We start from the raw sequence: 17,146 nt of genomic DNA on the forward strand, positions 1-17,146 counted from the left end.
CGCTCTAGGAAAGTAAACCTGTTAGAAAGGGTCCACTTACGATTGCTCACAGTAAGGTTGTAGCTACACTAAGGGTACACCTACTTATGTACTTTTACCTACTTCAAACGTTTGTATCTGCTGAGTAGCCTTAATTTCGTTACATTGCAGATTACAAAGTACTCACATTTTTGCTTATCCAAAGTAAGTAAGTTCTTGTTGGACTTTAAAGGATTCTTCAAATCTATCTTTATTTATATATTTTTTTTATCAAAGACATAGAAAAACATAATTAAATATTATCAAAGTGAATGTTGTTATAGGTGCAATACATATGCATTCGGTATTGTGAAACTTTCAGGTATCCACGATTATTACGGTTATTGCGAAACATCCCGTTAAAAAACAGACGAAATTTGACTTGCATTGCACAAGATGTAATAGGAGCCCGTCGTCGGTACCGAAAAAACTGGCTAACAACCAAATCCCACCAATCCTTCCAGCACTTAGCATTTTCCATTGAAAACACGATTAAAATCATCCTTAAATTCACTTATCCTATCATTTCTTTTCAGAATCCACCCCGTTCGACATTCGAAATGCCGCGACAATAGTTCCAATTTCAAAAACCGGAAGCAGCATGGGCAGCGGGCTCAGTAGCGCCGCCAGCCGGAAGTGGTCGACCGGAAAGCGAAAGAAAGAGCGGGAAACGCCCAATCATGCGGAGTCTTCGCGGGTGCTGTTTCTGCTATACCTGATCCATAGGACGTGGAATGTCGTACTTGAGCATGTAGATACGAAGAGTGGGAGGTGAGGATTGGATATTTGTACCTCTAATAATATGCCTGTAATGTAAAGTTGACGTTTATTTGTAACGTTAATGTTGTCAGCAAAAATTACGTACAGGCCCGGCACTAATAAGTTACATATTTTATTTGTGCCTCCTACTGGATATAATCTATTATAATCTTTACTTATTTAAATATATTATAATGACTGCCATTTAGAAAAACATCTGAATATCTTGATTTTTAACTAACTGTTACAACCTTTTCCCACGAGTTCGTAGGTAAATAGTAAATAGTCTATGTCACTCTGAAGGCTCCAAAATATTACACTCGTCAAATAATGATTTTATTCAGACGAATCAAACTATCGTTTTTACCATTTTCCGTTGATGACGGTGAAGGCCCAACTTTCCGCTTCACGAAATAAGTCTGTAAAAACAAATAAAAACCTACGTACTTGTGCAATTTAAGGTCATTCTGTACTCTCTAACACCTCAAAGTCAGTTTATTAAAAGTAAATACCTACTGGAACCTACCTGAGGATTTAGCACTTACTAAGTAATAAATTGTGGATATTTAATACTGCTAGTCTCCGGATTCCATTCAAAACTAGAGACTTTTATCTTTTATGGTAATGAAGTCGTGTTTAAGGATCCACATAACATAAACGCAGTAACAGAGTATTTAAATGTATATTTTCCTCCCTTTCATTTCTTTAGTATACACATACACATCTCTGATAGGTTATTTAGTATGAAACACGAGCCCTGGCCTGATGAGATCAACCCCGGAGTGTGGTGGCGCACAAAGAACGAGGCCTAAGCCCAGCAGTTGGTGGACAGTAGTGGACACAGCAGGCTGATGATGATGAGTCGCAGTCACACCATAATCTCCAAAAGTGGCAGTCATGAGGCTTGTCATAACTTGTTTTTTTTTCGGGTATAAATTCCCTTTCTTATCCTTAGTCCGTTTGTCCACCGGACACCGCCGTCACCGTCACGTCACGAGAACGAGATTATTTCAGGCTGACTTTAGTATGACTTGATGGCGTCGTGACGGATGTGCGGTGGAGACGCGGCTAAGTAAAATGTACTTCAGCGCCATCATCTCGTTCTCGTGACGTGACGCTGTGTGGTGGACAAACGCTCCTATTCTCCGTTGTTAACTAAGTTTCCTCCTCCTCCCACTAGATGGCGCGGGTCACGCACGGTGCCGACGAGCGCGGGCGGCAAGGACTCCGTGAGCCTGGTGTCGGACGGCTCCGAGGGCTCCAGCTACAGCCAGTGCAGCTGCAGCTACTGCCGCCTGCGACAGTGCGCCGATCATTGTGTCAGGTAAATAATATAATGAGAACACAATTAAAATTTAAAACTACCTGCTGAGTAATAGCGAGCGAAAAACCTGCAAAATGTAGTGTGGATGCACGGTTATGCTATACAGAGTATACAGTATCATGGTATAGATTTTAACAAATTATTTTACAACGCCATCTAGCGATGTTTAGTTGAACTGCGCAGTTGAGGAGACTTTTACTTTTTGCCTCCTACTAAACGAGCAACGGCAACGTAGTTTGTTAGCTCAGAAATAAGTTTCGTTTATAGTCACCAGATGGCGTACTAGGTTTTCATTTCAGTAAAAAGAAAATGCAGTTTTCGATGTTGTATTAAACGATTGTCGTTTTGAAGTCGAATAATCATAGGTCATACTGTATTATTTAAGACGAATTTTAGACTATCGGTATATAAAATTTTAGGTGAATCGGTCATTCAATTATTGTGCAGTTAATGTACAGTTGGAAGTAATAAATATTATTATACATATTATAGTAGGTAATAATAGTATATACTTAGATAAAAATGAAGGCATACTTCCATCTTTATCGCGTACATTTTATTAAATTAAGCATTTATGATCTGTATATAAATGATCGATTTGATTATGAAAAATTTCATTAACTTCATATGCTCCAAATAAAATCTAAAACTCAGCATTCACCAATTGAAATGAAATGAAATCGTTTATTTTTCGACGTAGAATATTGTAGACGACGTAGAATTACTTGTCAATTCTACTGTAAGTACCTACTCTGGTACATTAGACTAGCATGTTTTGTGATAATTGCCTTTATACATAATATAATACCTATATGTATACTAACGACTGTAATCCCCGAAGGGGTAGTCAGAGGTGATTCGCAATTCACCCGCTTTTCGCTGTACATTTGTACTCACGTGATAGGTCGCGAGTCGCGACCCGTATCGCCATTTTTTAGGAGTACTTACATTAAAATAAATAAACTTACAAAACGTCTTTAAAGGGTTACCCGTAGGAATTCTGGGATAGAAGGGATCTTTCAGTTTACGCTTACAATAAACATATAATTTTAATTGGTTTCTTAGCCAAAGATTAATCATATCTTTCCTCTTTAGATCATGTTTCACAATGTCTGGATAATTACTACAAGTGCCTGTGGGGTAAAAGAAATGCTGTCACTCTCTGTAATTATGTTTCAGACAGTGACATACCATATCTTTTATCCCAGAGGTAGCCTTTATCCAGGCATTGTGTACCAGGCCCTTATAATACTACCTAGAGTAGATAAACAAAACAGTTACCTATCCTGGAAGTGTATAAATTCAGCAGCTACAATAAATAGCCGATGCAAAGCCCCCAGTAGGCCGCGGTGCTCTGAATAGCCCCGTGTAGCTGTCACCGCCGCCGCCGCCGCCGCCGCCGCCGCCGCCGCGCTATCAATGAAGAGTACCGATAGGGGCCTATTCTGGTAACACAAGAGTTGCTGATGCTATTTGTTTGCGTTCCCAATTGCATTGTTTTAGAAGTGCATGATTATTATAACGACCATGTAATTTGCTCTAATGTGTTATTGTAACTTTCTTTTAATATGTGGTCCTGAATTTCAATTATAAAATAATAAAGAATAGCCAAACTTACTTATAACTAGTTGCTCGCAACGCCGCCAATTGCGTATAGCTTAAAACTTGCTAAATGTAGAGTTAAATAATCATTTTAAACGGAGATGCCGCTATCTCAGCCAGTGGCAAAGAGTTTGCCTACTGGGGATGCAGCCGTAAGCAGTCGTTAAGATAAAGATACATTTATTTGGTTCCTCAACAACAACGTGATAATAATAATTATGTAGTTTACCACAGAAAAAAGACAAATGCACCCCTGCTTTAAAGTATAATATACATATAAAAATTATGCACTTACACTTAGCGTAATAGTATGTAATTTATAAACTTTTCTTATTTTGTAAAACAAACTCAATTACAATGACAACAAAATCCAAAATATTTTACAAATACCAAAAAATATTGCTATTTTTTACCCGAGAAAAAGTTTTTTACCCTGGAAAAGATAAATAAGTAGGTATACTTATTGTAGGTTAATCGCAAGATACATAGAAAAAGTAAGTATTATTTTTTGTGTTATTTTTTAATCGATTGTCTCTAGTCCACCTTTGTTAATTCCATAGACTACTTCTAATGCAAATTCCCTTATAAAGTACCTACCTTAACATCATACCTAATCTTCCACAAATCATTTTAGGTACACACATGTTGTAGGGTGATTCTTCGAAATTCCATTCTTCGTCTGATTTATATGGCCATTTTTAAATTTGATATTTAGCTCTATATCGTATGTTTATATGAAAATAGATATAGCAAATAACATATAATTGGAAAGGGCACCCTTTTTTATCAAGTAGTTTTTGAGTTATTGACGTTACAATTCTCGACATCAGAACCAAGAGGGCCGATGTCCATTTTTGCAACTTTTCAGTAGAGCTAAAATAAACTTTTAACTCAGTATAAAACAAACACAGATGTTTGTTTTGGAGTCCAAATACATTATTTCGCTCGGCTAGTTAATGACAATACATAAGCGTTTCATTTGAAAACAATTCCTATGCTATATTAGCGATAAAATCAAGTTTTGTGTCTTTGAGTATGGATATCAGCCCCATTTTTCGACTGTAAATAGTAACTTAAAGGCTCACGTCAATAAAAGACCTTACGGCTGTATAGATTTTTAAAACACTAGACCAAAAATCAAAGCCGTTATTAACATCGGACCTTTTAGTTCAAGAAAAAAGAATATCACTTTAAAAAAATCCCTATACCTATTATAACAACAGACTGTATGGTTCGGGGAAAATAGTATTAAAGTTGATTTTTGGCTTGCATATGTCTACATAAGATTCAATGGCTCTAAAAAATAAAAAATAACTACGGTGTACCTTAGTTTATAACTATTTGGTTCGAATTGAAATAAAATTGTACTCAAGAAAATGAAACAAATGGCCAAATTTTGTGTAATATACGACTCTTTGGCTCTGAAATTATTTATTATATTCAATAAAATTAAACAAAAGACCCAAATATGTGTTATATACGACTCTTTGGTTCTGAAATAATAAATGTTTGAAGGTTTTATTTAAAAAATAGAAATTGTAAAACAGGTATGTATAACGAATAAAACGACAAAAACAAATGGTGGCCCTGTAAGTCGTGGTCCAAAAGTAAACGGGCGATAGGTAGCATCATTACCAGCATCAATTAGTTATATTTATGACCGTATTGCACTAGAAAATCTTTAGAAAAAATACGCTTTTATCGACAAGATGTTGTAAATTCATTAGTAAAGGCCTAGAACATTTCCCCGGACTAGACTGGAAACTGAGGAAAGTCATCATCCTACCGATAACCAGAAAGGACTACCGATACCCGCGAAGCTATCGTTCTATCACGCTATCGTGCGGAGCAGTTTGGTTTCCACAGTAAGGTAAATGTCCCTGTAGTTGATAGCGTCCCAGTAATTGATAGTTTCAACTTTATGGTTGAATAATAAGAAACCTAATTAAGTTTTTAAACGCACTTTTGTAAATATTTGAACTTTGAAGTCTCTCAAATTGACTACCAAAGTGTAAGTATTCTGCATCGATTCAATTTGACGTTAAATTTTTTTTCGCGCGTAGCCGTTTGCATCAACGCGTTTACTTGTGTTTGGTAAATTGAATAACTAAGATCGGAGTGTTCGCCGGTATGATATCGCAGTTCATTTATGGCGTTTTACGGGTAAGTATTGTTTTTATTATCTTTGAATGTAAATTTACTTCGCTGGTTCATGCTTCTTTTACCAATTTTTATTATATTTACTTGTTTGTGACGAGTATCATCTACTAGGACAAGAAAAAATCAAAAACCCAGTAATTGATACCCCCTATCAAGTAACGTTAATGAGTAAAATATGTTGCTCAGGCAAAAAAATGTTTAATGTTTTTATGTTTGAAAATTACTTTACTTTTGCTATGACAGATTTTTAAAACTTTGTATTATTTTTTATTGATGACTTCATATCAATTACTGGAACACAGAATGTAAAACTACTTTGTCAATTACTGGGCGAAGTGAAAAAAATCCTTTCAAGTATTGGTACATTTTGAGACTGTTTGAATTTTCTCGGAAAATAATAAAAAACGTTTAATTAGATACTTGATTGTAAGGAAATAATTTAGATAGAAGACTGATTTACCAAAATTTGTTACTTAGTTACCGCTTGATTTCGTAATAAAAGTTTTTCCCTAACAACGTTTTTATTATTGTCACTATTGTGTCAACTACTGGGACATTTACCTTAGTCCACAACGCTGCAGCTTGAGCGCTTCCTGCATCTTATGGCTTTAAACGCTACAAGGGCCGAACACATTCGTTCGATCGTGTGTGGCATGCGGGACTGCTGTACAAGTTGTCTCAGACGACCACGTCGCTGGCAATTGTGCAGACAGCGGCTTCATTCCTGGACGAACGGTGTTTCTACGTTTTAGTCTAGGACGCCGACTCCACCCTGCGCAAGATCTAGAGTTCCTCAGAGCAGCTGCCTGACTCTACGTGGCCTAAATAGACGATATCCTAACACTGGTGAGCAAGTGTGGAGACGACGTGGTTTTATTGGCTAAAAGTATGTAGTTCGTCTCATCTCAGAAAGCAAACCTGGCCGTATCAAAAACTGAATCACCTGCCGGAATGGCTGGAAAAGTGGGGCATGGTGGTCAACGTGGGCACTGCGATGTTTTCCAGCCACACCTGGACGCCGGCTAAGAAGCTGCAACCCCGAAGTAATATCGTCGTCTTAAGATCCTCAGTCAATCAACTCAGTCAAGTATACCTGAGGGTGACGATTGAGCGCACGCTCACCATGAGCGTGCAAGCGGTCAACACAGTCTACCAGGCGAAGGCCGAATGGGCTATGCTCTGTCCCATGTTGGCGTCCCGACTCCTTCTGCGCACGAACCTGGGAATCTTTAAAACATATATGCGTTTCCGTATTAATAACGCCGCTCCGGCGTACTCACTATGCTCGACGACCAACTGCAAGAGGCTCCAGGTACAGCAGACCCTGACTCTGAGGACTATCGTTGGGGCCGAATGGTACGTTAGAATTGAGGTCATCACCCGCGACCACAAGATCAAGTCGGTAGAGGAGTTTGTAATCCGTCTGCCGCGTATCATGTAAGATCCCGCCTAGAATAGGCCGCACAAACATCTTCACTACCTCAGCTCACCTATGACCGGCCGCACAAAGGCAGACCCTATCCTTGCGAGCTCCTACTGTTGGCACCAGCCGACGAAACGGCTCCCTGAGTCTATCCACCGAACCGGACAACATTCATCGGGAGCTAAGCCGTCGTCCTAAGAATTAAGCGGCCGCATGCCACCTGACTGAATAGGCACCCGGAAGGCTGAGGAGCTGAAGGCCCGGGCTAGGAGTGAATCCCTAAAGAAGAAAATTGACTTGCTTGTAGAATTCGTAGTTACTTCACCAGCCAGACAGACGAACCTTAAAGATAAAAATTCTGAACACTTCTGCTTCCTTTGCCGCCTATTTTGAAGGAAGGAAATTGCAACTTTATTATTTATCCTGTCTCCTTCCTATCTGCATGAGTAGGTATCCCAAGACCTCAGAATCGTACGGCTTCTTTGAAAGTATCGTACTGTAGGGACCATTTAAATATAAAAATCTTGTATGTCTTAAATAAATAGATAAGATAATAATATGAATTCTATATATCTCACGAACAAGGATAAGTAAAATCGGTGGGCTTATTACTTAAAGTAAGTCAATCAGGCAGGTAGGTGGAGAGATTTTCCACCTATCTACCAGATTGACTTGGCAATCGCACTAAGCAATGTAATTTAATAAACTCATATTAGTTGTGAGGTATATAGTGTTTTCAAGTCAATCTAATTATTTAAGACATACAAGATTTTTGCTTATAACTTAAAATAGGAGAACACTTTAGTAGAAACTGATAAAATAAACTTACTTCGTATTAAGTACGTGAAACCACAATTTTTTTACGGTTGCGAGGCTTTTTTCCAAGTTATGTTTTTGATGGCATTATGTTTGTCTCGCTCATACTCTGTGAAAAAACTAGTGCTGTCTCTTTTTAATTCGGGGTTTTATGAACTTAACTGAATATGTTTCGAACCATAAGGTCTGATCTGAAAATGTGACCGCATAGAAGTGATATTTAGTTGGACAAAAGGGTACGTTATTGATATGAGATCAACTATTTGCAAGTACTTCTGGACTGTTGTTTACAACCGACCGTAAAAAATAACATTATTTTCATATTTGTACAGCCATGACGACTGAAATTATAAACAGTCTGTATGGTTCCAGTGTACTGTGGATATGCGACCACTTTTAAGAAATTGAACTTTTGAACAAAAAGAGATAGAGATACGTGAGTTAGACTAAAAGAAAGAGAACAAAAAACTGATATAAGATCTCTTAAAAAGTGATTTTCGCAAAAAGTGGACATCGGCCCTCTTGGTTCTGATGTCGAGAATTTTTTGTTGCCATATGAATCAGAAACAGAGGAAAGAACATCATGGAAAACCATCTTTGTTTTAAACATACAGCATTTCTCGTAATTTTCTTGAACTGTCATCCATAGAAGAACTATAGAAGGTCACGCAAAATAAAATTAAAACTTAAAATATTTAATTTTGTACCAGTGACATGCAAAAAACTGATCTGGGGCGACTATTTTCATAAAATTTATAAAAGTGTCAATATCTCAAAAACTATCGACATTTTACTTAAGTCATATAGCGATATTCTGGTCACTCCTAAGCTGTACTATCAGCCCTCCAAGGCATGACGTAAACTTTTGGAATATCCTGTATAGGATGAGGTTTTTTACCGTATGAATCATATACATATGAATCAGGATTTTGCATAAAACCTTAAGTAGTTCATAATACATTCACACTATAGTGTTGTATATTTTTTTTTCATAAATCTGTAACCCAAGAGCATTACATGAAACTCACATTGAAGAATCATACTCAGAAAACAGAATTTTTACAGGAGAAATATTAATCATAAGGTTACCTGAACCAATACCATATGAATCAGACATTGACCTTCTTTTCACCTGGATGTAGGCATACTAGGAGCACCTCCATCTACTGGCTGGTGCGTTGGAGAGCTGGCTTCTAGCGATCGGATAGCCAGACTCCCATTGCCACTACATGACCAAGTATGGTCATCAACATGTTACGACATATGAATCAGTACCACATGCCGGACACTCCTTAATTATTGATTCATATAAAAACTTACGTATTTATAAGTACTAAATATTTTTTTTATAAAAGGAAATCTCATTTCCCTTTGATAAAATTTTAATTTATGTTAATAAATTAAAAGGGAAATGTGATACAGAACATTTTGTTCCTGAAGCTGGCAAACGGACGCCCTATATGAATCAGAATAACACACTTCAAATATTTTTTTTCAGTACTGAAACAGCATTTTCTGAAAAAAATAGATTGGTTACAAATAGAGATAGAGCTAGACTGTATTGAAAAAAAATTACGTGTCATTATCTTAATTAGTTACAGAGATATCTTCAACGCCGCCGAAAATACGGTCCCCGAAGAATCACCCTTGTATCAGTAATAAGCAAAATGAACTTTCTAAGAATTAAATTTAAACACGTTAATCACACGTAAAAACTCAGATTGCAAAGAAACTTAAAACATTTCAGCAACCAAAACTACTCACATTATCAGATAGATAACGATAACCAGAATCGGGATTTAAACTTGAAACTCTCAAGTTCAGTGCGACTCCGCCGCCGCCGCCGCCGCCGCCGCCGCCAGTGCGACTCGACCCACCGGGCTGCGCGCACGCAACACGCATGACTCGGCGCGACCATACAAACATTACTCCCATACAAAAGAATTCAACGAGGAGTCTGAACTTTCAAAAAAATGTGCTAAGTGTTATTTATTTCTAGTGTGGTTTCAGTGATGATTTTGAACAGTTTTTAGTGTTATATTTACCTAGGAAGGCTTGGAGTGATTAGCCGGTATTCTTATTGACTATAAGGTAAGATTGTCGCATGTTTGTTTTTTATTTTAGATACGGCTGCTGTAGTTTAGTCTGTGCTATCAATTTATTAAAATAGATTGAAAAGGTGAAATCGTTTAAAAACAAGATAAATATTATATTTTATAAAATGTTCTGCAAAACAAGCTTACTTATTAATTAAACTGAAGCCAATTATCAAACAATTTTCCAATGAAAGTCAAAGAGCAATGCTGCAACAGAAGTGACACAACACAACTTAGATTCTTTCACAATTTCTAGATAAAACAGTCGATTGAAACAATGAGTTCGAGCACGCTATGTCGCTTCTTTCACTTATTTTGTTACTAACTAGTCATTTATTATCGCGAGTCATATTAGATTATACTTGCTTTTACTATTAGTTATAGGGGAAGAAGATGGGTGATAATTTATCTTAGTACTTCTGTTTTATTTCTCGCTGTTGCTTGATAAATATATGTATAGACGGGTAAATTTATACATTACTATTATTATAACATGATTGTCATGACAATTTCACTGTTCAGACTTGCTAGTTTTTCCTATTTTAATCCCCTACGCAAAAAGTCGAGACGCCGAATGTTATAAGTTTGATACATGTGTCGGTGTATTTGGGTATCTGTATGTGTAATTGTATGACATCTCTTTATGTTCAAAACCATTTCATTGTGCCTTAGATTGCAATAAGTTCTGTAACTGTACCTTATTTTACAAACTAAGAATACCTATACACATATCATTCCTACTTTCCTAAGGGTTAAGACTGAGACATAATTTTGTTTCCAATTGTGTCTCACTATTTCAAAGTTTAGTAGTATTAACACGTTTTCATCCATCATCTGTGTGTCTTTTGTTTATAAAATTGTTTTAATTACAAGATTAATTATAAAAGCTTGTAGATAAATCGATTTACTATTAGATAAATACGGAAGTGCTACTACATATTTTTTTATATTTTCTCAAAAACCAGTTTCTTTTGAGAAATCAATAAGAAAGTCAGACGAAATTGAGTAGTGAAGAAATTTTGTTTTATGATAGCATTAAATGTTCAGCAAGATGATGCTAATTCAAAGTATTGATACTTAAAAATACTCGAAGGAGTTTAATCTCATAACATTGAATATCAGTTTAGGTAGGTACTAGGCCCACCGAAAGTAAAACATTTCTAAGTATACAAATATTAACTCTATATTATGTCCCTTGCACAACAATGCAATCAATTCATTGATTGTATTAAAATTAATCGTATTTCAGTGATTATCCCGTTATATATTTGGTAACCGATAACTAACTGGAAACCAATTACCAAACACCTAAACTGATTTCTCCAGTTTTATCCAAACGCGCGCTGAACACGCAAAACCTTGCAACAAAAAATTGCGTAATAATTATAATTTTTTAAGTTTTTATAACGAACAATACCGCCTTCGTGGAAGTTGATATTAAATTACTGTAGCGAAACTTTTTGGGTGATAAAATAGTAAAAAAACTAATGATTAACAAGCATAACGTTTTTATTGAATATTTTAGTTATAGCTGCTGTAGTTTGTTAAATCTTTTGCTATGTCAAATGTAAGTAGGTTGTTTATAATGTAACAAAAATATTAGGGATAGTATGTCGGAAGTTTGCAACAAAAATAAGTTTTCATTTACATTTTGGTGCAGTTATGTAACTAAACAACATACATACGGAACCTTACAATAAATTCAGAAGACGTGATGTATCGACGAACTACTAGTTACATAACCGCCAAAATGATTTCTAAAATAGTAATTAATTTATGCAAATAACAATTTATGTTCAAGTAAATATATCCGGATATCATGACCCAGTTATTACTATCCTTTATTATTTTCCGGTAGATTTTTAATGTAAATTTGTAGGTTTAAAATGTTGTTATGCATTCTGGTTTTAATAGCAACTTATTTTTCTTTATTTTAATCAAATATTTTAGAAGAATATGTAATCTAATGATTGAATTTCAATTATGTAGCTATTGTTTATGTATTTAAGAATTCTATATTAGCCAGAATGGGGAGTGGCTGCGTGGAGTCAGAGTGAGTGGTAATTAAATGGGAGATCTTTCCTCGGCAGAAAGAAATTTTAAAAAATATACTCGTATATACATAAAAAACAGTTTCATTTCTGCAAGAGGACCAATTAAAATTTAACTGTTTACTAGATGAAAGTTTCAGCATACAGACAGAGTAAAATGTAGGTATGTATTCAGTAATACAAAAACATGCAATCGCGATGAAATAGTTCCACATAAAAATGGCAACACCGAATGACCAAATTTAGATATGATAAAGAAAATAGTTTTAGTTGGTAGGTGATATTCTGATGCACTGTTGAATGTACTTTAAAATTGCATACGGTATCATTAAGCTAGCTTTTTCCGCTTAGGAGTAATTTTTAATATTGTCTCTATAACTTTTTGATTGCTCGTGAGTGTACAAATGTGTATGTCCCTACTACGAGTCTGCTTGTTCCTTCAGAGTCGCCGATCATTCTGAGTATGCATTTTATGCATACATTATCAAGTTCGTTGCCATCAGTTAATGGTAATATGCATAATGCATATGCAACAGGAATGTATGTGGCATCTTCTTGTATGAAAAGTGAATTTACATGTCGAATGCAATTTTCAGATAGGTACCTACGTAGTAACATGCCATATAATTGATTGCGGATTGCTTTTTTAATTATGAATACGATGCAGTAAAAATTACTATAAATTGGATGCAGCGTATTATAATTTATAATCAATGTTCTTAATATGTATATCATATTTAGTATGGACTAGGATAGTAAGATTATCAAGATATAAGATCTTTGAATTAGTATCTAATAATATTTAAAACGATATTCTTCATTCGTTCACAAACAAACAGACAAAGTTACAAAAAACTTATTCTAGCAAAATAATATTATGTGTTTTCTACCAGAACACCTTATAAAGTCAAATCGAAGCTCAGTTATAAGTTAATATTAAATCACAGTCGTATGAATTATATTATCAATGGTGACGAATTTGACTGGGCTAACTCGTTGAATCTTGTATGAATTTATACTATTCTTATTTTTTGTTTCATAGTGATTGACAACCAATGCCAACAAACTGATTTTTTTATGTGATCTCATCCAGTCATTCTAATTATTACAGACCCAGAAAGCACATTCTGAAAATAATCTTAAAGTCTAACTCTGGACTAGATATAATTGTTATGTATATTTAAGAGTAAAATGTAGTCCTTCTTACATCCACAAAATCATAGAACTAACAGTAGCCTAGAACTGGCACCAACGAACCTCGATCGTGCTATAATTATTCCATTTAAGGACTCTATCTAATCGACGTCTTAACGGTATATGACTACCCCACGTACTACGCTACCAGTTAAGCAAGACCTGCCTCTCCCCTTGCTTGTGTATTGACTGCGGTATCCCGAGGGGCAAGAGGCCAAAAAGTTGGAGACCAAGAGGTTCTGGTTGCTCTTGTAGCGTGAAGATCCGAAGTAATCCGCGGCAAGTTAAAGGTTTTTGGAGTAAAACGGTTAAGTGAGACGTTTTTAAATTGAAACGTGAGTGCGGATAATGAGTAAAAACAATTTACAACGGGTCTTTCTGCGTTTGTTGTTTAAAATTAGTTTTTACACGTCAATACTTGATTATTTATACTTATGTTTCTGTAAAACTGTCGAAAAAGAATTGAATATAGTATAAGGCTGATGTAAATAAGTGTTTTTCAACCCAACCTATTTTAAACCAATGTACTCTCGTGAGCAATGTAAATGTTCCAGTGACAGCACCAAATTACTCCTAAACGAAAAACGCTAGCTTATTGACGCTGTCTGCACTATTGAAGTACATTAATTTAACAGTTCATCAGATTATTAACAACTAAAACTTCAGTGTTATTAAGTTCAAATTTTAAATTATATTTTTTTTAAAGTAAACTTTTTCAACTGTATAAAAAAATATATTTTCAATCCTGAAGTACCTACCCTGGCCTTTCTAAAAAAGAGAACCACAAAAATAATACATTCAGTAATTATATACAGGCCAATACTGTCTTGACTACCCCATTATCACAACCATCTCCATAGACTTTTCTTGCTGACCGTCCTTATAGCGCGGGATAATTACGCTAACCGTACTTAACAGTACTAATGCGGAATAATGGGGATCTATTAAAATATCTCATCCCGAGTTAGCTGACGACCATGCGCGCTGCGCGTGCACAGCAAATGTGCTTCTGACTTGTAATGTTGGTTTTTACTATTATTATTATTACAGTTGTAGGCTATTTTTATTCTGCTTTCTTTTGTTGTACATCATACAAACGAGTGGTTATATTTTTTTAATATTAAATCCGTTATAAGCAATCTTTATCTTATGGTGTCGGTGACAAACACAAGAGCAAGCTAGTTACTAAGTTTGTCCCCATGGTTAAAAGTATTGGCCAGTCAGTAATCGTCGGGCCGGAGGTATGCAAGCAACAGATGATGTATCACTCGAGGAGGTTCCTTCTGTGCAAAATAAGCATAAATGATTGCTATGGATCTAACTACGACCTCAAAAATATTGTCGTATCATGGTTTCGTTATAACTATCACCCATCGCAGATGTGCCTGTATAATCTTGAGCCATCCAATTGATTCAACTATGCTAACTCTCAATGATGTGTGGAAATCACTGTCTAGGCTACGCTTAGGGGGTCACTTCATATTTCGAAAATCTAAGTTTCGGAGCACTGCTGCGCGAGCCACGACTCTGTATTGTTGTATAAAATGTGCTTCACGACAGGTCTCGTTCGTTTTTCGTCAGTATAGATAGAGTAACCTTCCAGGCTGAGCATCGTAATTGGCTGAGCCGAGATAAGTAGAGGGATAGACTCACACGTGCTAAGTGCAGGAATGAATTTGAGTTCAAGTGAAGGCGAAGTGTTAGAGCAATGATATGGAATTGTCTGATTGGATATCTAATTTCCGAATGGCATGCCAAAGTTAACCTTACGGTATTATATACTACAGAATCCCATAGATTATTATAGGATATAACAAGGTCTTCTTCCTAGCGAGTCTATTACATACAATAGCAATAGCTTATCATAATATTATTGCATATAATATACCTAATATTATCTACCGCCCTTGGCTTGTCATGTGTCCATCACAACATCCAAAGTATTTAAATTTATAGTATAGTCATGTGGTTTTCTATTCGCGTCCACATTAAAGTAAAAGTTGCTATTACAATAGGTTATATAATCTTACAAAATACCCGAAGCTATTGTCACTAAGATCTTTGAAGTCATAATCTCAGCACCACATAGCTAATTCAGGTCAAAATTCTACCTTAGTTCTTTTATGTGTGTTATTTGTAAAAAACTGCGTAAAGGTTTGCCGGAGAATAGGCATGGGCCTTTCGTAAACACCGTTTTATGAACCATCATCAAACTAAATAACTTAATACATTGTAAAATGTGGTATTTGGGTTAGCGTAAACAAACTAAAGAACAGTTATGTGCATTCTTAAAAGTTTATATCTCTTCATTAGACAATTTTTTAAAATAATGCAACCATTGCCCCAATTTTACAAACTTTTGTAATATCCCGATGCGCTGTTAAATATTATACTTCAATCATTTTTCTACTTTCATGACTTCAATATTAGCGCTATGTGACTGAAACTTTTTCATTGCTCGTAAGAGTAGTTTCATTTTATACAACGTTTTGTATTTGCAAAAAGGCAGACTACAGTTTTTTTTAAATAATCCTAAAATCTACACACACACACACAGGGTAGGCAGAGGTGCATTGCTGCACCCACTTTTCGCCAGAGTGTTATGTTAGTCCCAATGTAATAGGAGGCGGGCCTATTGCCATTGTACGGGCACATCCAAGACCCGAGAACAAATATCTGTGTTTAAACAAATATCTGCACCAGCCGGGAATCGAACCCGGGACCATCGGCTCAGTAGTCAGGGTCACTAACCACTACGCCATTCGGTCGTCTATTAAACCTAAGGTCCTAAAATCTATTAAAAAATTAACTATATTGCTGAGAGGATATACCAGGGGGGCAGAAGTAGTTATGGTTGAGAGTATGTTCTGTCTGTGTCCATCCGTCACACGTGAGCGGAGACGATCGACAAACCGCAGCGCGACGCGTGCCGGGGGCTACGTGCCACAGACATGAGATCGGCTAGACACGATACTTAAACATAAATGTAAGTAAATGTGAATATACTTATTTCATATCTATGAAGATTGCTTAAAAGGGCAGGAAAAAAAGGGGTGACTCCGCTTGTCACTACACACAAGTTTGTTTTTGAAATTTTGATAATAGGCGAAAAAAAATTGCCACATTATAGAAACTTGGTTAATTTGGTTTTAATGTGTTTCTTTTATAAACGGAAATGCAATTTTTAATACCTTCCACTTTATCTTTTCAATTTATAATGAAAGTACATGAAGATGCAGATGGATGCATATATAAAAAAGGTTCATTTACTGAATGTGTAAAGTCAAAGTCAAAGGCATTTATTTGCTGAATATAGGTTACATAGGTGTTAATAATAACATTGTACCTTAAGGTATTGTAAATACATTATAAACGTCCACAGATCCAGAAATTAATATCAGAATATTATGAAATGAGACAGAAGGAATTATAAAAAGGAAGTCATAAATAAAAACAAACACCTTACTTGTAACATAAATATTTTATGTCTAGTCTTCTACGTTACGTTATGTTACTACTACTATTACTTCTTCATGTTAAGTAAACCCTATATTAAGTAATAGGTTATTCAAACGTCATTCCTAGTCTGGCGTCACAGAAAATACCAAAACAATTAAAAGGCCATATAAATAATTGACGTCATCCGGGAAGTTCTAAAACTTAATAACTCTACACGGAGCTCGGCCTTTCCTGTGCTAAATAG

General features: G+C 35.8%; 1 protein-coding gene across 4 annotated transcripts in view; it reads left to right on the forward strand.

Moving 5' to 3' along the window:
- LOC105393518 overlaps nucleotides 1-17,146 on the forward strand; it is a 96,038-nt gene that overhangs the window by 15,400 nt on the left and 63,492 nt on the right. For 3 of the 4 annotated variants that reach the window (XM_038108858.2, XM_038108860.2, XM_038108859.2), the window contains exons 2-3: nucleotides 555-789; nucleotides 1,958-2,101. In XM_038108858.2, coding sequence (XP_037964786.2) covers nucleotides 620-789; nucleotides 1,958-2,101 — 314 coding nt within the window. In that variant the 5' untranslated portion in view covers nucleotides 555-619. Of the gene's footprint in view, nucleotides 1-554; nucleotides 790-1,957; nucleotides 2,102-9,963; nucleotides 10,194-17,146 lie in introns of those variants that run through there. The other variant, XM_038108861.2, reaches the window with a different exon arrangement.

The sequence above is a fragment of the Plutella xylostella genome, chromosome 17 (assembly GCF_932276165.1).
Source record: "Plutella xylostella chromosome 17, ilPluXylo3.1, whole genome shotgun sequence".
NCBI classification, from domain to species: Eukaryota; Metazoa; Arthropoda; class Insecta; order Lepidoptera; family Plutellidae; genus Plutella; species Plutella xylostella.